Source organism: Tetrao urogallus (genome assembly GCF_951394365.1).
Source record: "Tetrao urogallus genome assembly, contig: scaffold_221, whole genome shotgun sequence".
Taxonomy (NCBI): Eukaryota; Metazoa; Chordata; class Aves; order Galliformes; family Phasianidae; genus Tetrao; species Tetrao urogallus.
In genome coordinates, this window is record NW_027638971.1 from 1 (window position 1) to 20323 (window position 20323).

General features: G+C 57.0%; 1 protein-coding gene across 1 annotated transcript; it reads right to left on the bottom strand.

The window, feature by feature from the left end:
• Positions 1-1079: 1079 nt before the first annotated feature.
• On the bottom strand, positions 1080-19021 carry LOC306957612 (pre-mRNA-splicing factor ATP-dependent RNA helicase DHX16-like; the record flags this gene model as incomplete). The annotated part of the gene is given in 14 exon segments (XM_079551095.1): positions 1080-1220; positions 2204-2356; positions 2511-2609; positions 3986-4196; positions 5795-5910; positions 8255-8365; positions 10750-10938; positions 11749-11973; positions 13385-13639; positions 14908-14964; positions 15900-16053; positions 17985-18208; positions 18814-18942; positions 18944-19021. Coding segments are annotated over 14 exon segments (2142 nt in total), but the record flags the coding sequence as incomplete, so codon positions are not given.
• Positions 19022-20323: the final 1302 nt, after the last annotated feature.

A 20323-nucleotide genomic window follows, 5' to 3' on the forward strand; every position in this document is an offset into this window, starting at 1 on the left:
GATGGTGGTGTATTATGGGATGGCAGTGGGGGGTGAGCTGCGTGCTGATTGGCTGAGGGCTGCTGGGGAGATTATTACGGGGATGGCAATGTATTACGGGATGGCAGTATATTATGGGGATGGCGGTGGTGGGGCATGAGGCGAGCTGTGTGCTGATTGGCTGAGGGCTGCAGGGGGGGGGATATTATGGGATGGCGATGTATTATGGAATGGCGGTGGGGTGTGAGCTGAGCTGCGCGCTGATTGGCTGAGGGCTGCAGGGGGGGCTTATTATGGGATGGCGGTGTGTTATGGGATGGCGGTGGGGCGTGAGGTCAACCGCACTCTGATTGGCTGAGGCTTGTGGGGGGGTATTATGGGATGGCGATGGGGGGCTTGTGGGGTTCTGGGGGTGTGTCGTGGGGGTTACGAGATGGTTTTATAGGGCTATAGGATTCTTATGGGTTATGGGGTGTTCACGCTGTTATGAGATAGTTTTTATGGGGTTATGGGCTTCTTATGGGGCTCTTATGGGGTTATGTGAGTGATGAGGGATTACAGGGTGCTTATGGAGTGCTTATGGGGGTGATGGTGTACTTATGGAGTTATGGGGTTCTTATGGGGGTTATGGGGTTTGTTCATGGGGTTATGAGATGGTTTTATAGGGTTATGGGGTTCTTATGGGGTTCTTATGGGGTTATGCGAGTGATGATGGGGTTATCGGGTGCTTATGGGGTGATGGGGTTCTTATGGGGTTCTGGTGGGTTCTTATGGGGTTATGGGGTGGTTCACGCTGTTATGAGATGGTTTTATGGGGTTATGGGGTTCTTATGGGGTTCTTATGGGGTTATGCGAGTGATGATGGGGTTATCGGGTGCTTATGGGGTGATGGTGTACTTGTGGGGGTTATGAGGTTCTTATGGGGTTATGGGGTGTTCACACTATTATGAGATGGTTTTATGGGGTTCTTACGGGGTTACATGAGTGATGATGGAGTTACATGGTTCTTATGGGGTACTTATGGGGTTCTTATGGGACTCCGATGAGGTGATGGGGTGCTTTTCTGTGTTCCCGGGTCTGTCAGAGGGGGGCGCTGTTACCCTGGAGCATGGAGTGACGATGAGGGACTCCATGCCGGTCCTGGCGCTGTAACTCTTCTGCTTACAGAACCCGGGGTCCAAAACGTAAACGATGCCATCGATGGTCAGCGACGTCTCTGCGATGTTCGTTGCCACCACCACCTGTGGGGAGAAACGAGAAGCCACGCCCACTTCCGGGGTCACGCCTCATTAAGCCACGCCCACTTCCGGGTGGGGGGAACACACCTCCTTGAGCCACACCCACGGCTGGGGAAACACACCCCCACAAAAAGCCACGCCCACTTCCGGGGTCACGCTCATTAAGTCACACCCACTTTGGGGGCGGGGGCACGCCTCCTTGAGCCACACCCACTTCGGGGGAAACACCCCACAAAAAGCCACGCCTACTTCCGGGAGGCCACCCCCCCCCCCCCCCCCCCCCACAAAGCCACACCCACTTCCGGGGGTGGGGACACGACTCCTTAAGCCACGCCCAGTTCTGGGGCGGAACGGACATGTCCAGCAAAGCCACGCCCACTTCCGTTTTGCAGCTTGTTAAGACACGACAACTTCTGGGTTGAAACATCAATAAGCCACACAAACACTTCTCCCCCCCCCCACGCCCCCCCCCCCGGGGATGCACATGGATGAAAGCCACGCCCACTTCCGGTCCACGCGTCGATAAAGCCCAGCCTGCTTTTTCGGGACACGTGGCGATAAAGCCACGCCCACTTCCGCAGGGTATGCATCGCTAAGCCACGCCCACTTCCGGGCTGAAACATCGATAAGCCACGCCCACTCCCACCCAGGGACGCACGTGGAGAAAAACTATGCTAAATTCCGGTCCACGCCTCCTTAAGCCACGCCCACTTCCGGGGCACATTCACGAGAAAGCACCGCCCACTTCCGGGGTGCGCCTGAATAAAACCACGCCCACTTCCTGTCCATTTCTGGCCTCCCCTGCCACACTCTCCCTTAAAAGGGCAATGCCTTTTCTATGAAGTGGGTCCGCACCCTTTCTTAAAGGGGCAACTCCCCTCCCCAGGCCACACCCCCTCTTAAAGGGGCAACACGCACTCAGTGTGGTGGGCCCACCCGCTGACTTAAAGAGACCCCAACCTTTCTCTTAAAGGGACAACGCTCACCTTGCGGGCTCCCGGCGGCGTGGGCTCAAAGATACGAGCCTGCATGTCGGAGGGGAGGTTGGCATAGATGGGCAGCACCAGCAGCTCCGCCATCTTGGAGCCCAGGCGGCGGCAGCGCTCCTGCAGCAGCTCCACACACGCCTCAATCTCCTCCTGTTTGGGGGGGGGGGGTATCAAGAACCGCATAATGGGGGACATCAGAGGGATGCAGATGCCCCATGGGTGTGGGGACAGCAGGGAGATGAGGCGGGGAGAGACAGTGGGGGGGGGGGGGGTTGGTGGTCGTGGGGGGGGGAGGGAAGCCCACCTGCCCAGTGAGGAAGACCAGGATGTCCCCCGGGGGCTGCGTGACGTGGATCTGCAGCACTGACACCACACAGGCCTCCAGGTAATCGGCCTCGGGTGCCTGGGATGGGGAGAAATGGGGAGGGGGGGGGGGGGATGTGGGGAGGGGACATCAGAGGGCAAACCCACACGTCCCCATATCCCCCCCCATGTCCCCATATTCCCTCATATCCTCCCATATCCCCTCATATCCCCCCCACATCTCCATCCCCCCATATCCCCCCACCCTCTCATGTCCCCATATCCCCCCATATTCCCCCATATCCTCCCATATCCCCCATATGTCCCCATATCCCCCCCCATGTCCCCATATTCCCCCATGCCCCCATATTCCCCATATCCTCCCATATCCCCCCCACATCCCGCCATATCCCCATACCCTCATATCCTCCCATATCCCAATATCGCCCCATATTCCCCCATGTACCCATATTCCCCATATCCCCCCCACATCCCCCCATATCCCCATACCCTCATATCCTCCCATGTCTCCATATCGCCCCATATTCCCCCATGGCCCCATATCCCCCCTGTCCGCCCATATTCACCCCACATCTCCATCCCCCCATGTCCCCATACCCCCCCATCCGCCCATACCCCCCCACATCTCCAGCCCCCCCATATCCCCCCATCCTCTCACGTCCCCATATCCCCCCATATTCTCCCCCATCCCCTCATATTCCCCCATATCCCCCCACATCTCCATTCCCCCCTGTCCCCATGTCCCCCAATGCCTCCAAGACACCAAGTTCCCCAGTGTCCTCCAAGACCCCAACATCCCCCAAGACTCCAAGGATCCCAAGATCCCAACATCCTCCAAGACCCCAAAGTCCCCAGGACCCCAACATCCTCTAAGACCCCAACATCCTCCCAGACCCCAGAGTCCCCAAGACCCCAACATCCTCTAAGACCCCAACATCCTCCGAGACCCCAAGGACCCCAAGACCCCAACGTCCTCCAAGACCCCAAGGACCCCAAGATTCCAACATCCTCCAAGACCCCCAAGACCTCAACGTCCTCCAAGACCCCCAAGACCCCAAAGTCCCCAAGACCCCAACATCCTCCAAGACCCCAAGGACCCCAATATCCGAACATCCTCCAAGACCCCAAAGTCCCCAGGACCCCAACATCTTCTAAGACCCCAAGGTTCCCAAGACCTCAACGTCCTCCAAGACCCCCAAGATCCCAAGATCCCAACATCCTCCAAGACCCCAAAGTCCCCAAGACCCCAACGTCCTCCAAGACCCCAAAGTCCCCAAGACCCCAACATCCTCCAAGACCCCAAGGACCCCAATATCCCAACATCCTCCAAGACCCCAAGGTCCCCAAGACCTCAACGTCCTCCAAGACCCCCAAGACCCCAAGATCCCAACACCCTCCAAAACCCCAACATCTCCAAGACCCCCCAAAGACCCCAAGACCCCCCCCACCCCCCACCTTGGTGTAGTAGATGTCTACAGGGAAGCGACGCCCGGGGATGCGGAAGACGGGAGCGTCGTCGAAGAAGGCGGAGAACCTTTGGGTGTCCAAAGTGGCCGAGGCCACCAGGACCTTCAGCTCGGGTCGGAACCGAGCGATGTCCTTCACCAGCCCAAAGAGAACGTCCGTGTGCAGCGTGCGCTCGTGGGCCTCGTCCACCATGATGACGCTGCGGGGGGATTCGGGGACGTTGGGGTGGGTTTGGGGACGCTGGGGATTTTGGGAGGTTGAGATGGGTTTGGGGACGTTGGGATGGATTTTGGGACACTGGGATGGATTTGGAGACGACGTGTTGGGTTTGGGGACGTTGAGTTGGATTTGGGGAGGTTGAGTTGGGTTTGGGGATGTTGAGATGGGTTTGAGGACGTTGAATTGGATTTGGGGACATTGGGGTGTGTTTGGGGAGGTTGAGATGGGTTTGGGGACGCTGGGATGGATTTTGGGACACTGGGATGGATTTGGGGACACTGGGATGGATTTGGAGACGACGTGTTGGGTTTGGGGACGTTGAGTTGGATTTGGGGAGGTTGAGTTGGGTTTGGGGACGTTGAGATGGGTTTGAGGACGTTGAATTGGATTTGGGGACATTGGGGTGTGTTTGGGGAGGTTGAGATGGGTTTGGGGACGCTGGGATGGATTTTGGGACACTGGGATGGATTTGGGGACACTGGGATGGATTTGGAGACGACGTGTTGGGTTTGGGGACGTTGAGTTGGATTTGGGGAGGTTGAGTTGGGTTTGGGGACGTTGAGATGGGTTTGAGGACGTTGAATTGGATTTGGGGACATTGGGGTGTGTTTGGGGAGGTTGAGATGGGTTTGGGGACGCTGGGATGGATTTTGGGACGCTGGGATGGATTTTGGGACACTGGGATGGATTTGGGGACACTGGGATGGATTTGGAGACGACGTGTTGGGTTTGGGGACATTGAGTTGGATTTGGGGAGGTTGAGTTGGGTTTGGGGACGTTGAGATGGGTTTGGGGACACTGAGATGGACTTGGGGACGATGTGTTGGGTTTGGGGACGTTGGGATGGATTTGGGGACGTTGAGATGGATTTGGGGACAACGTGTTGGGTTTGGGGATGTTGGGGTGGATTTGAGAATGTTGAGTTGGATTTGGGGAGGTTGAGATGGGTTTGGGGACGTTGGGGTGGGTTTGGGGACACTGAGATGGATTTGGGGACGTTGGGATGGATTTTGGGAGGTTGAGTTGGGTTTGGGGACATTGGGGTGTGTTTGGGGAGGTTGAGATGGGTTTGGGGACGTTGGGATGGATTTGGGGACACTGAGATGGACTTGGGGATGACGTGTTGGGTTTGGGGATGTTGGGGTGGATTTGAGGATGTTGAGTTGGATTTGGGGAGGTTGAGATGGGTTTGGGGAGGTTGAGATGGGTTTGGGGACGTTGGGGTGGGTTTGGGGACATTGAAGTGGATTTGGGGACGTTGGGGTGGATTTGGGGACATTGGGGTGGATTTGGGGACGTTGGGGTGGATTTGGGGACGTTGAGTTGGGTTTGGGGATGCTGGGGTGTGTTTGGGGATGTTGAGATGGGTTTGGTGACATTGGGGTGGATTTGGGGACGTTGAGATGGATTTGGGGACGATGTGTCGGGTGTAGGGACGTTGGGTTGGGTCCCCAACGCTCCCAACGCCCCCAGTGTCCCCAGCAGCCCCAATGCCCCCATTGTCCCCAAAGCCCCCAACGTCCCCAACAGCCTCAATGCCCCCAACGCCCCCGATGTCCCCACTGTCCCCAGGGCCACCTGTACGACGCCAGGTCGGGCTCGGTGAGGAACTCCCTCAGCAGCATCCCATCCGTCATGTACTTCAGCACCGTGCGCTCCGACGTGCAGTCCTCAAACCGGATGCTGTACCCCACCTGGGGGTCCCCAAACGTCCCCAACGTGTCACACGGCCGTCCCCAAATGTCCCCAGCACGTCCCCATGGACAACGTACAGCTCCGTGTCCCCCACCACGTCTTCACCTCTCACTGATCTCTCCATGTCCCCATATCCCCCCAATGTCCCCCAGTGTCCCACTGACCCCCACTGTCCCCATGTCCTGCTGTCCCCATGTCCCTCCCACATCCCCGTATCCCCCCAATGTCCCCCAGGCTCCCATTGACCCCCCATTGTCCCCACATCCCCCCAGTGTCCCCCAGTGTCCCACTGACCCCACTGTCCCCATGTCCTGCTGTCCCCATGTCCCTCCCATGTCCCCATATCCCCCCAGTGTCCCCCAGTGTCCCACTGACCCCCATTGTCCCCACATCCTGCTGCCCCCATGTCCCTCCCATGTCCCCATATCCCCCCAGTGTCCCCCAGTGTCCCACTGACCCCACTGTCCCCATGTCCTGCTGTCCCCATGTCCCTCCCATGTCCCCATATCCCCCCAGTGTCCCCCAGTGTCCCACTGACCCCCATTGTCCCCACATCCTGCTGCCCCCATGTCCCTCCCATGTCCCCATATCCCCCCAATGTCCCCCAGTGTCCCACTGACCCCCACTGTCCCCACATCCTGCTGTCCCCATATCCCTCCCATGTCCCCATATCCCCCCAGTGTCCCCCAGTGTCCCACTGACCCCCACTGTCCCCACATCCTGCTGTCCCCATGTCCCTCCCACGTCCCCGTATCCCCCTGATGTCCCCAAATCCCAATGTCCCCTGATGTTCCCACATCACCCACGTGTCCCCATGTCCCACAGTCCCCATGTCCCACTGACCCCAAGTGTTTCCAGTGTCCCCAGTGTCCCCATGTCCCCCCCATGTCCCCATATCCCCCAGTGTCCCCGCGTCCTGATGTCCCCATATTCCTTTGATGTCCCCAAATCCCAATGTCCCCTGATGTCCCCACATCCCCCCCATGTCCCCATGTCCCACAATGTCCCCATGTCCCAATGACCCCCAGCGTCCCCACATCCTGGTGTCCCCATGTCCCCCCATGTCCCCATATCCCCTGATGTCCCCATGTCCCCCAGTGTCCCCGCGTCCTGATGTCCCCATATCCCTTTGATGTCCCCAGCTCCCATTGTCCCCCATCGTCCCCATGTCCCCCAGTGTCCTTATATCCCCCCTTACCCTCCAGTGACCCCCCCCCCACCCCCCTGACCCCCCCAGACCCCCCTCACCGCCCCATCTGATGCCCCCATATCCCAATATCCCCCATCACCCCCCAATATCCCTACATCCCCCCTCACCCCCCACATCCCAGTGACCCCCCCACCCCATACACCCCTCCCCTGACCCCCCTCACCCATGTCCCCAATGCCCCCCCAATGTCCCCCCTATGCCCCCATATCCCAATACCACCCCTTACCCCCAAATCCCCCCCTTACCCCCCACATCCCATTGACCCCCCCCACCCCATACACCCCCCCGACCCCCCTTGACCCCCCCCTCACCCCTCCATGTCCCCAATGTCCCCCCAATGCCCCCCAATGTCCCCCCTTACCCCCATATCCCAATACCCCCCCTTACCCCCAAATCCCCCCCTCACCCCCACATCCCATCGACCCTCCCCCACCCCATACACCCCCCCTGACCCCCCCGGACCCCCCTCACCGCCCCAATGTCCCCACATTCCCCTGATGTCCCCAATGCCCCCCAATGTCCCCCCTATGCCCCCATATCCCAATACCCCTCCTTACCACCAAATCCGCCCCTTACCCCCCCCATCCCATTGACCCCCCCCACCCCATACACCCCCAACCCCCCTTGACCCCCCCTCACCCCTCCATGTCCCCAATGCCCCCCCAATGCCCCCCAATGTCCCCCCTATGCCCCCACATCCCAATACCCCTCCTTACCCCCAAATCCCCCCCTTACCCCCCACATCCCATTGATCCCCCCACCCCATACACCCCCCCGACCCCCCTTGACCCCCCCTCACCCCTCCATGTCCCCAATGCCCCCCCAATGCCCCCCAATGTCCCCCCTATGCCCCCACATCCCAATACCCCTCCTTACCCCCAAATCCCCCCCTTACCCCCCACATCCCATTGACCCCCCCACCCCATACACCCCCCCGACCCCCCTTGACCCCCCCCCACCCCTCCATGTCCCCAATGCCCCCCAATGTCCCCCCTTACCCCCATATCCCAATACCCCCCCTTACCCCCAAATCCCCCCGTCACCCCCCACATCCCATCGACCCTCCCCCACCCCATACACCCCCCTAACCCCCCCTGGCCCCCCCCCACCCCCGACCCCCCCCCATTTGTCACCTCGTTGCCCAGTTTGGTGCCCATCTCCACGGCCACCCGTGCAGCCACGCTCATGGCAGCCACGCGCCTTGGCTGCGTCACCCCAATCTTCATCCCCTGCCGTGTGTACCCCTGGGGGGGGGGGAGGCAAATATAGGGCTGGGGGGGGGGGGCTTCCATTGCCCCCTAACCCCTTTATGGCCCCCCCACACTCCCCCCCCACCCTCCTAATGCCCCCCCAAGCCCTTGATCTGCCCCTGTACTCCCTCCATAATGCCCCAAACCCCCCCACCCCAATCCCTTTATTTGCCCCCCCACCTCACCATCAACCCCCCAACCCCCCCCAAATCCATCCCCTATTGCCCCCCAGCCCCATTATTTGCCCCCCACCCCCCAATACCCCCCATAAACCCACACATCTACCCCCTATTGCCCCCCAACCCCTTTATCTCAACCCCCAACCCCGCCATAACCCCCCATCTCCGCCCCTACTGCCCCCCAACCCCTTTATTTGCCCCCCTCCTCCCCTCCAAACCCCCAAATCCATCCCCTATTGCCCCCCAACCCCTTTATCTCCACCCCCAACCCCTCCATTACCCCCCATCCCCTCCCCTACTGCCCCCCAACCCCTTTATTTGCCCCCCTCCACCCCTCCAAACCCCCAAATCCATCCCCTACTGCCCCCAGCCCCATTATTTGCCCCCCACCCCCCAATGTCCCCCATAACCCCACACATTCACCCCCTATTGCCCCCAACCCCTTTATGGCCCCCCCACACTGCCCCCCACCCTCCTAATGCCCCCCAAGCCCTTGATCTGCCCCTGTACTCCCTCCATAATGCCCCAAACCCCCCCACCCCAATCCCTTTATTTGCCCCCCCACCTCACCATCAACCCCCCAACCCCCCCCAAATCCATCCCCTATTGCCCCCCAGCCCCATTATTTGCCCCCCACACCCCAATACCCCCCATAAACCCACACATCTACCTCCTATTGCCCCCCAACCCCTTTATCTCCACCCCCATCCCCCCCATTACCCCCCATCCCCTCCCCTGTTGCCCCCCAACCCCTTTATTTGCCCCCCTCCTCCCCTCCAAACCCCCAAATCCATCCCCTATTGCCCCCCAGCCCCTTTATTTAGCCCCCAACCCCTCCATAGCCCCCCATAACCCCCCAAATCCATCCCCTATTGCCCCCAGCCCCATTATTTGCCCCCCACCCCCATAACCACCCATAACGCCACACATCCACCCCCTATTGCCCCCCAACCCCTTTATCTCCACCCCCATCCCCCCCATTACCCCCCATCCCCTCCCCTACTGCCCCCCAACCCCTTTATTTGCCCCCCTCCTCCCCTCCAAACCCCCAAATCCATCCCCTACTGCCCCCAGCCCCATTATTTGCCCCCCACCCCCCAATAGCCCCCATAACCCCACACATTCACCCCCTATTGCCCCCCATCCCCTTTATGGCCCCCCCACACTCCCCCCCCATCCTCCTAATGCCTCCCAAGCCCTTGATCTGCCCCCATACCCCCTCCATAATGCCCCAAACCCCCCCACCCCAATCCCTTTATTTGCCCCCTACCTCACAGTCAACCCCCCAACCCCCCCCAAATCCATCCCCTATTGCCCTCCAGCCCCATTATTTGCCCCCCACCCCCATAACCACCCATAACCCCACACATCCACCCCCTATTGCCCCCCAACCCCTTTATCTCCACCCCCAACCCCCCCATTACCCCCCATCCCCTCCCCTACTGCCCCCCAACCCCTTTATTTGCCCCCCTCCTCCCCTCCAAACCCCCAAATCCATCCACTACTGCCCCCAGCCCCTTTATTTACCCCCCCACCCCCCATTACCCCCCATAACCTCCCATCTCCTCCCCTACTGCCCCCAACCCCTTTATTTGCCCCCCTCCTCCCCTCCAACCCCCCCAAATCCATCCCCTACTGCCCCCAGCCCCTTTATTTTCCCCCCCACCCCCTCCATAGCCCCCCATAACCCCCCAAATTCATTCCCTATTGCCCCCCAAGCCCTTTATCTCCCCCCCAACCCCCCATAATACTCCCCATCCCCTCCCCTACTGCCCCCCAGCCACTTTATTTGCCCCCCCAGTCCCCCATAACCCCCATTACCCCTCATCTCCTCCCCTATTGCCCCCCAACCCCTTTATTTGCCCCCACCTCCCTTTCAACCCCCCCCAAATCCATCCCCTATTGCCCCCAGCACCTTTTTTTCCCCCCATAACCCCCCAATACCCCCCATCCCCTCCCCTTCTGCCCCCCAGCCCCTTTATTTGCCCCCCACAGCCCCTTCAACCCCCCCAAATCCATCCCCTATTGCCCCCAGCCCCTTTATCTCCACCCCCAACCCCCCATTACCCCCCCATCTCATCCCCTATTGCCCCAGCCCCCTAATTTGCCCCCCTCCCCCCATAACTCCCCCAAATCCATGCCTTATTGCCCCCCACCCCCTCTATCTCCCCCCCCAGCCCCCCATAACCCCATTCCCACCTCCTCGTGAAGATATTGGGGGATTTGGGTGGTCTTCCCAGATCCAGTTTCCCCTTCTATCACCAGGATTTGATGCTGGTTGATGGCAGCCACCAATTCATCCCGGTAAGGGAAAATGGGAAGGGAGCGACGAACCTCCTGAGCTGAACGACGACGACGTTCTGATTCCGGCACCGGGGCGGGGGCTTCCTGGGTCCCAAATCCAACGTCAGACCCCCAAAACTCACCCAGGGGGATCGAGACCACCATCCACAGCCCCAAATCCCCCATTTAGAGCCCCCAAATACCACCCAGGACCCCCAAAACCCCATTTATTGCCCCTAAATACCTCCCACGACCCTCAGATCCCCCACTTCTGCCCCCCCCAACCCTCTCAAAAGCCCCTTTAACCCTCCCAACCCCCCAAATCCCCCATTTCTGCCACCTAAATCCCCCCCAACCCCTTCAAAAGCCCTTTATCCCACCCAGGACCCCCAAATCCCCTATTCCTTCCTCCCCCAACCCCCTCAAATCCCCCTTTATCCCTCCCAGCACCCCCCAGATCCCCCATTTCTGCCCCTCAACCCCCTCACAAGCCCCTTTGTCCCTCCCAACCCCCCCAAATCCCCCATTTCTGCCCCCCCAACCCCCTCAAAGGCCCTTTATCCCTCCCAGGACCCCCAAATCCCCCCCAACCCCCTCAAAGCCCCTTTATCCCTCCCAGGACCCTGCAGATCCCCTGTTTCTGCCCCCCCAACCCCCTCAAATCCCCCTTTATCCCTCCCAGGACCCCTCAGATCCCCCATTTCTGCCCCTCCGACCCAATCAGAAGCCCATGAACCCTCCCAGGACCCCCCAGATCCCCCATTTCTGCCCCCCCAACCCCCTCAAATCCCCCTTTATCCCTCCCAGGAACCCCAAATCCCCCATTTCTGCCCCCCAACCTCCTCAAATCCCCCTTTATCCCTCCCAGGACCCCCCAGATCCCCCATTTCTGCCCCCCAAACCCTCCCCAAACACCTTCTCAGGTTCTGTGCCCTTCATCTGCACGGCGCTGACAAACTGAATCATCTCATCCTCCTCCAGGATGAAGTCGTAATCGGGGGGGGGTCGACGCTGGGCGGCATCACGAGCCCCGAAACGCAGAGCTGCAGCCCCCATCCTTTCCTCTTCCCATCGCCTTTGCTCATCCCTGGGGGCCAAACGTTCCTCCTCTGCACCGGGATCCTCGCGTTCTGGGATTTTCTGAATAGGGATGGAGAGAAATGAGGGGAAAAAGAGACAAAAACGGGGCGGGAAATGGGCAGAATTGGGGGTTTTGGTGGTGAAATACCTCAAATCAGCCCCAAAATGCCCCACATTGGGGATTTTTGGTGTTCAAAGACCCCAAACCATGCAAAAATCGCCCCAAATTGGGGATTTTTGGTGCCCAAAGACCCCAAATCACCCCAAAATTGCCCCAAAATGGGAGATTTTTGGTGCCCAAAGACCTCAAATCACCCCAAAATTGCCCCAAAACGGGGTTGTTGGTACCCAAAGACCTCAAATCAGCCCAAAATTGCCCCAAATTGTGGGTTTTTGATGCCCAAAGACCTCAAATCAGCTTAAAAATGCCCCAAATTGGGATGGTTGGTACCCAAAGATCTCAAATCAGCCCAAAATTGCCCCAAATTGGGGATTGTTGGTGCCCAAAGACCCCAAATCACCCCAAAATTGCCCCAAATTGGGGATTGTTGGTGCCCAAAGACCTCAAATCAGCCCAAAACTGCCCAAAATTGTGGGTTTTTGATGCCCAAAGACCTCAAATCAGCCCAAAATTGTCCCAAATTGAGGATTTTCAGTGCCCAAAGATCTCAAATCAGCCCAAAACTGCCCCAAATTCAGGACTGTTGGTGCCCAAAGACCTCAAATCATGCAAAAATTGTCCCAAATTGGGGATTTTTTGTGCCCAAAGACCTCAAACCATGCAAAAATTGCATTTTCAGTCCCAAACCAGTGAGTAGTTGGGATTTTCATTCCCAACACCCCCAAAGTCAACGAGAATTTGGGATTTTCAGTCCCAAACCAGCATGTAGTTGGGATTTTCATTCCCAACCCCCTCAAAACCAGCACGTAGTTGGCATTTTCAGTCCCTAACCAGCGAGTAGTTGGGATTTTCAGTCCCAACACTCCCCAAAACCATCACGTAGTTGGGATTTTCAGTCCCTGACCAGTGAGTAGTTGGGACTTTCAGTCCCAAACCAGCGAGTGGTTGGGATTTCCAGTCCCAACCCAACATGTAGTTGGGATTTTCACTCCCAATCCATTGAGTAGTGGGGATTTTCAGTCCCAACCCAACAAGTGGTTGGGATTTTCAGTCTCAACCCAACAAGTAGTTGGGATTTTCAGTCCCAAACCAACAAGTAGTTGGGATTTTCAGTCCCAAACCAACAAGTGGTTGGGATTTTCAGTCCCAAACCAACAAGTAGTTGGGATTTTCAGTCCCAAACTGCCAAGTGGTTGGGATTTTCAGTCCCAAACCAACAAGTAGTTGGGATTTTCAGTCCCAAACAGCCAAGCGGTTGGGATTTTCATTCCCAACTCCCCCAAAACCACCTCGAATTTGTGATTTTCAGTCCCAACCCCCCCCACCCCACCGCTCCCCCTCCCTGCCCACCTTATCCCGTGTCTCCTCAGGCATGTAGTAGCGGTTGCTCTTCTCCAGCTTTTCCTTCTCTCCCGCCCTCTTGTATTCCCGTGCCAAATCCCGCACTCTCCGCTTGTATTCCAGCTCCCGACGCTCGGAACTCGTTAGGGTTTCTTCCCCAAAAAGATATTCCTCGTCAGCAATCTCCGCTTCCAGCTCCTCCAGTTTGTCCCGTTCCCTTTTGGCCAAATATTCCCGTCGGGATTTCTTTCGGAGCTCGGGAACCTGAGGATGGATTTGGGATGGATTCAGGGTTTGGGGTGGGGGGGAATCCATGGGAGTGGGATTTGGGATGAGCGGGGTTGGGTTGGGTGGATTTGGGGTTTTGGGGGGATCCATTGGAAGAGGATTTAGGATTAGAGAAATTGGTTGGACCTCGGAGCTTCAGAACCTAGAAATCAAGTGGATTTGGGCTTTTAGGAGATCCATTGGAAGAGGATTCAGGATTAGAGAGGTTTGGTTGGATCTTGGAGTTTCAGAACCTAGAGATTGAGTGGATTTGGGGCTTGGGGGGATCCATTGGAAGAGGATTTAGGATTAAAGGGGTTTGGTTGGGTCTTGGAGCTTCAGAACCTACAGATTGAGTGGATTTGGGGTTTGGGGGGATCCATTGGAAGAGGATTCAGGATTAGAAGGGTTTGGTTGGATCTTGGAGCTTCAGAACCTACAGATTGAGTGGATTTGGGGTTTGGGGGGATCCATTGGAAGAGGATTCAGGATTAGAGGGGTTTGGTTGGGTGTGGAAGATCGGGGATGTGGAGATCGTGTGGATTTGGGGTTTTAGGGGATCCACTGGAAGAGGATTTGGAATTAAAGGGGTTTGGTTGGGTCTTGGAGCTTCGGAACCCAGAGATCGAGTGGATTTGGGGGTTTTAGGGGATCCATTGGAAGAGGATTTAGGATTAGAAGGGTTTGGTTGGATCTTGGAGCTTGGGAACCTACAGATCGAGTGGATTTGGGGTTTGGGGGGATCCATTGGAAGAGGATTCAGGATTAGAGGGGTTTGGTTGGATCTTGGAGCTTGGGAACCTACAGATCGAGTGGATTTGGGGTTTGGGGGGATCCATTGGAAGAGGATTTGGGATTAAAGGGGTTTGGTTGGGTGTGGGAGATCAGGGATGTGGAGATCGAGTGGATTTGGGGTTTTAGGGGATCCATTGGAAGAGGATTCAGAATTAGAGGGGTTTGGTTGGGTCTTGGAACTTGGGAACTTAAAGATCAAGTGGATTTGGGGTTTGGGGGGATCCATTGGAAGAGGATTTGGGATTAAAGGGGTTTGGTTGGGTCTTGGAGATCGGGGATGTGGAGATTGAGTGGATTTGGGGTTTTGGGGGATCCATTGGAAGAGGATTTAGGATTAGAGGGGTTTGGTTGGGTCTTGGAGCTTGGGAACCTACAGATCGAGTGGATTTGGGGTTTTAGGGGATCCACTGGAAGAGGATTCAGGATTAGTGGGGTTTGGTTGGGTGTTGGGAATATTTTTGGGGGCTCACCATGGTTTTTTGGTCTTCTTCAGCAACTTTGAGGCGTTTTTGGGCTTCTTCATAGGCCTGGGAATGGGGGAAGAAAGGAAACGGGGTGAGGCCCCAAATCCCAACCAGAGACCCCCAAATAACTTCCGACCAACCCTAAATCCCATTCACGATTCCAAAATCTCATCCGGAATCCCCACTCCCAACCAGTGACCCTTAGATCCCATTCTAACCCCATCTAAAAACCCAGAAATCCTATCGGGGAACACCAACGAGAGCATCAACTACCTCTGTCTCTACCCAGGGAACCCTAAATCCCATCCAGAAGGCCCAAACCCAACCACAAAACCCTAATATCCCACCCAAGGACCCCTAAATACCATCCAGAAGGCCCAACACCAACCATGGACCTTTCAAATCCCACCCAGGGACCCCTAAATCCCATCCAGAAGGCCCAATCCCAACCACAAAACCCTCAAATCCCAGTTGGGATCCCTAAATCCCATCCGGGAACACCAATAAAAGCCTCAAATCCCACCCAAGGACCCCTAAATCCCATCCAGAAGGCCCAACCCCAACCAAGGGCCCCTCAAATCCCATCCAAGGACCCCTAAATCCCATCCAGAAGGCCCAATCCCAACCACAAAACCCTCAAATCCCAGTGGGGATCCCTAAATCCCATCCAGGAACACCAATAAAAGCCTAAAATCCCACCCAAGGACCCCTAAATCCCATCCAGAAGGCCCAACCCCAACCAAGGGCCCCTCAAATCCCATCCAAGGACCCCTAAATCCCATCCAGAAGGCCCAATCCCAACCACAAAGCCCTCAAATCCCAGTTGGGATCCCTAAATCCCATCCGGGAACACCAATAAAAGCCCCAAATCCCACCCAAGGACCCCTAAATCCCATCCAATAGACCCAACCCCAACCACAAAACCCCTAAATCCCGGTTGGGACCCTTAAATCCCACCCAGGGACCCCAAATTCCTCCTGCCCCCCTCCCCCCAAGACCTTGGCATCGGGGCGGGTGAGGACATTGCGCGTGCGGTCGCGGTCGCGGCGGCGGAGACGTTCAGCAAAGGCGTCGCGTTCCTCCAGGTCCCGAAGACGTTCCCGTTCCGACGCTTCCCATTCTGCCTCTGGTTCTTCTGAGGGTTCTGGAGCTCTGAAGGGATATTTCGGGGTGTTGAAAATAAATGGTGGGCACCCATGACACAAAAGAAGACAACACAAAGTTACTGACCGAGAGAAACCCGACAGGAACCCCATAACCCAGAAGAACAAAATAAGAGGACCCCAAAACCCAAAGGAGAGCTCCTACAACCCCAAAAGAACCCAAAAAAGAACCCAACAACCTACTGAAACCCAACAGGAACCCAATAACCAACAGGAACCCAAAAAGTGGACCCCAAAACCCAAAGGAGAGCTCCTATAACCCCAAAAGAACCCAAAAAAGAACCCAACAAGGTAATGAAACCCAACAGGAACCCATTAATCAAAAGAACCCAATAAGTGGACCCCAAAACCCAAAGGAGAGCTCCTGTAACCCCAAAAGAACCCAAAAAAGAACCCAACAACCTACTGAAACCCAACAGGAACCCAATAAAAAACAGGAACCCAAAAAGTGGATCCCAAAACCCAAAGAAGAGCTCCAGTAATCCCAAAAGAACTCAAAAGAACCCAACAACCTACTGAAACCCAACAGGAACCCCATTACCCAAAAGAACCCAATGAGAGGACCCCAAAACCTAAAGGAGAGCTCCTATAACCCCAAAAGAACCCCAAAACGAACCCAACGGCCTACTGAAACCCAATAGGTACCCAATAACCAACAGGAACCCAAAAAGTGGATCCCAAAACCCAAAGAAGAGCTCCAGTAATCCCAAAAGAACCAACAGGAATCCAAGAGAACCCCAATAACCAGTAGGAACACCAAGAAGACCCCAACAGGACCCCAATAAACCCATAGGAACCCAACACAACCCCAATAATGAAGAGGACCCCAAGAACCAAGAAGACCCCAAAGGACCCCAAAACCCATAGGAATCCAACACAACCCCAATAATGAAGAGGACCCCAACAACCAACAGGAGCCCAACAAGATGCCAACAACCAACAGGAACCCAAGAGATCCCCATTAACCAATAGGAACACAACAACCAAGAAGACCCCAACAGGACCCCAATAATGAATAGGGTCGCTTAAATCCCATCCAGAAGACCCAATCTCAACCACAAACCCCTCAAATCCCACCCAGGGACCCCGAAATCCCATCCAGAAGGCCCAATCCCAACCACAAACCAATCAAATCCCATACAAGGACCCCTAAATCCCATCCAGAAGACCCAATCAACAACCAGACCCCAAAACAACCAAGAGGAACCCAACAGGACCCCTAAAAACCAAGAAGAATCCAAAAGAACCCCAATAATGAAGTGGACCCCAAGAACCAACAGGAGCCCAACAGGACCCCAATAATGAAGAGGACCCCAAAAACCAAGAGGAACCCAACAGGACCCCAATAACCAAGAAGAACCCAACAAGACCCCAATAATGAAGAGGACCCCAATAACCAAAAAGAACCCAACTGGACCCCAATAATGAAGAGGAACCCAACAACCAAGAGGAACCCAATAGGACCCCAAAACCCATAGGAACCCAACAGGACCCCAATAATGAAGAGGACCTCAATAGCCAAAAGGAACCCAACAGGACCCCGATAATGAAGAGGACCCCAACAACCAACAGGAACCCAAAAGGACCCCAAAACCCATAGGAACCCAACAGGACCCCAATTAATGAAGAGGACCCCAAAAACCCATAGGAACCCACCAGGACCCCAATAATGCAGAGGACCCCCACAACCAACAGGAACCTAACAGGACCCCAATAAACCCATAGGAACCCAATAGGGCCCCAATAATGAGGAGGACCCCAAGAACCAAGAGGACCCCAACAAGACCCCAATAAACCCATAGGAACCCAACAGGACCCCAATAATGATGAGGACCCCAAGAACCAAGAGGACCCCGAAAGAACCCCAGCAACCACCCCGACCCCAATCTCCGTGCTTCCCCTGACCCCAGCCCTACTGACGGTGCTGGGGACGGCTCGGGGCTCTCCTTGTCGGGCGATTCGGATCGGCGACGGCGCAGATGGCGACGGCGACGACGCTGTGGGGCGGGGACGGGGTCGGACCTCCCCTCATCATCCTCATCGTCGCTCTCTATGGGGCGGTAACCTTGACTGCGACGCTGCAGCTCCAGGGCTGCCCTCTCGGCTGCCCGCCCTGGGGGCTCCTTGGGGGGCTCTCGGGGCACCTGGGGGGCGGGGCTTTTCGTTAGGTCACGCCCCCTTTTCTTTGGCCACGCCCCCCTCCCCCCTTTCTTGGCCACACCCACCTTGTAATGGCCAATCGCTGACAGGAACACAATTGGCAGCGGCCAACCCACACTCTGCCACATTCACTGATAAACCCCGCCCCCGATGTAAGCCACGCCCATATCTTAGCATGGCCACGCCCACAAACCACTCCAGCGCAATAGAAGCCATGCTTGTCTTCCTATAGGCCACGCCCCCTGCCATGCCCCCGCACCAATCTCAGAAGCTGCCCCCTCTTTAAGCCCCACCCCCACCCAATAAGCTCCACCCCAAGCCCCGCCCACATACTGAAAAAACATGCTTGTCTTCCTATAGGCCACACCCCCTGCCTCTCATGACCCCCCAGGCAATCACATGACCTCCTCCCCTCTTTACGCCCCACCCCCATACGATAAGCCCCGCCCCCCAAGCTCCTCCCATTCCCACCGATGCTCCACTCATTCAAACCGGAAACCCCACGCACTCAAACCGGAAGCCCGTTCCACCAAGTCCCGCCCTCCCCCCCGGAAGCTCCTCCCCCCTCTCCGGAGCCCGGCCCGCGCACCTTTCCCCACAGCTCCCTCGCGAACTCCCTGACGCGCGGCTCCTCCACCCGCAGCGCCCCTCCGTCTCCCCTCAGCCGCTCCAGCAGCTCCTCTACGCTCCGGCTCCGCCGCGCCAGAGCTACCAGGAAAAGCGGGGACGTGGCGGCCGCTCATCCCCAGCAGCTCCTGCAGCTCCCCCGCCACCCATCGCTCCAGCGCGGCCGCCATGTTCCCACTTCCGGCGCCGCTATGCTCCCACTTCCGGCCGCCTCGACGGTCCCACCTCCGGTTTTCTGCGTCGCGCCACTCTGCGCATGCGCCCTGTCCACATAGCCCCGCCCTTTCCTCATCCGCACTTCCGCTTCTGCCGAAGCGCTAAAACCGGCTCCGTAACAAAAGCTTTGTCAGACATAAAAAATTATTCAGGAAAAGAATCACCGCTTCCGAACTCTTAATGGACTTTGGGTTTTATTGGCGCTTTGCACTGCCATAGGGCGGCTGGAGCTGGCTGCAGGCTTCGTTGCCATGGCGACTGTTGGAAGGCCGCAGGCTGTGTTGCTGTGGAGACTGGAGTAGGCCTTAGGCTGCGTTTCCATGGTGACAGCGGGAGGCCGCAGGCTTTGTTTCCGTGGTAACAGGAGTAGGCCTCGGGCTTCGTTACCATGGCAACGGGAGCAGGGCCGCAGGCTTTGTTTCCACGGTGATACAACTAGGCCCTTTGCTTCCTTTCCATGGTAACACGCCACAAGCCTCAGGCTTCATTTCCACACTGACACTAGTAGGCCTCAGGCTCCGTTTCCATAGCAACGCAAGCAGGCCGGCGCCTTCTGCCGCCATTTTGTCCCCCACCCCCTTCATGCCCCCCCCAGCTGCGAAGCCTCACCCCCCCCACTCCCTTTATGCTCCCCCCCACGCCCCCCCCCCCCCCAATTAATACTGCATCTTAGCAACCCCCCCCAACCCCTCTTCCCCCAAATACTGACCTCTTCCCCTATAAAAAGCCCTTCATTAGGGCTTAAAAAACCTCATTAAGAAAAAAAAAAAAAATCGCTTGCTAGTAAAAAAAAAAAAGCTACAAAATGTTGTTGGGGGGGGGGGAGGGGGGGAAGTGTAAAAATGTCCCGCCCCCCCCAACCCCTCCCCCCAGTCCTGGTTGTGTCCATTGGGATGGGAGGGGGGCTCTGTGGGTCCGACCTTTTCATTCCCCACCCAAGGGGAAGGGTGGGGGGGTTGGGGGGGGGGGGGGAATCTGCTTTTCTGTGCCCCCTCCCCTTCCCCCCCCCCCATTGGTTGGGGTCACCGGCGACAGGATTCATCTGTGGGGGGGGGGAGATAGAAAGGGGGGTCAGCACCACAAAACCCCATAGAAAACCCCATGGAAAACCCCACAACAACACATTAGGGACCCCCCCCCCCCAAAAAAAAACCCAACATTGGAACCAATAGGGAACCCCATCCCAACTCCCCCCCCAAAAAAAAAACCCAAAACCCACTGGAATGGGGAGCAGCACCATAAAACCCCATAGAAAA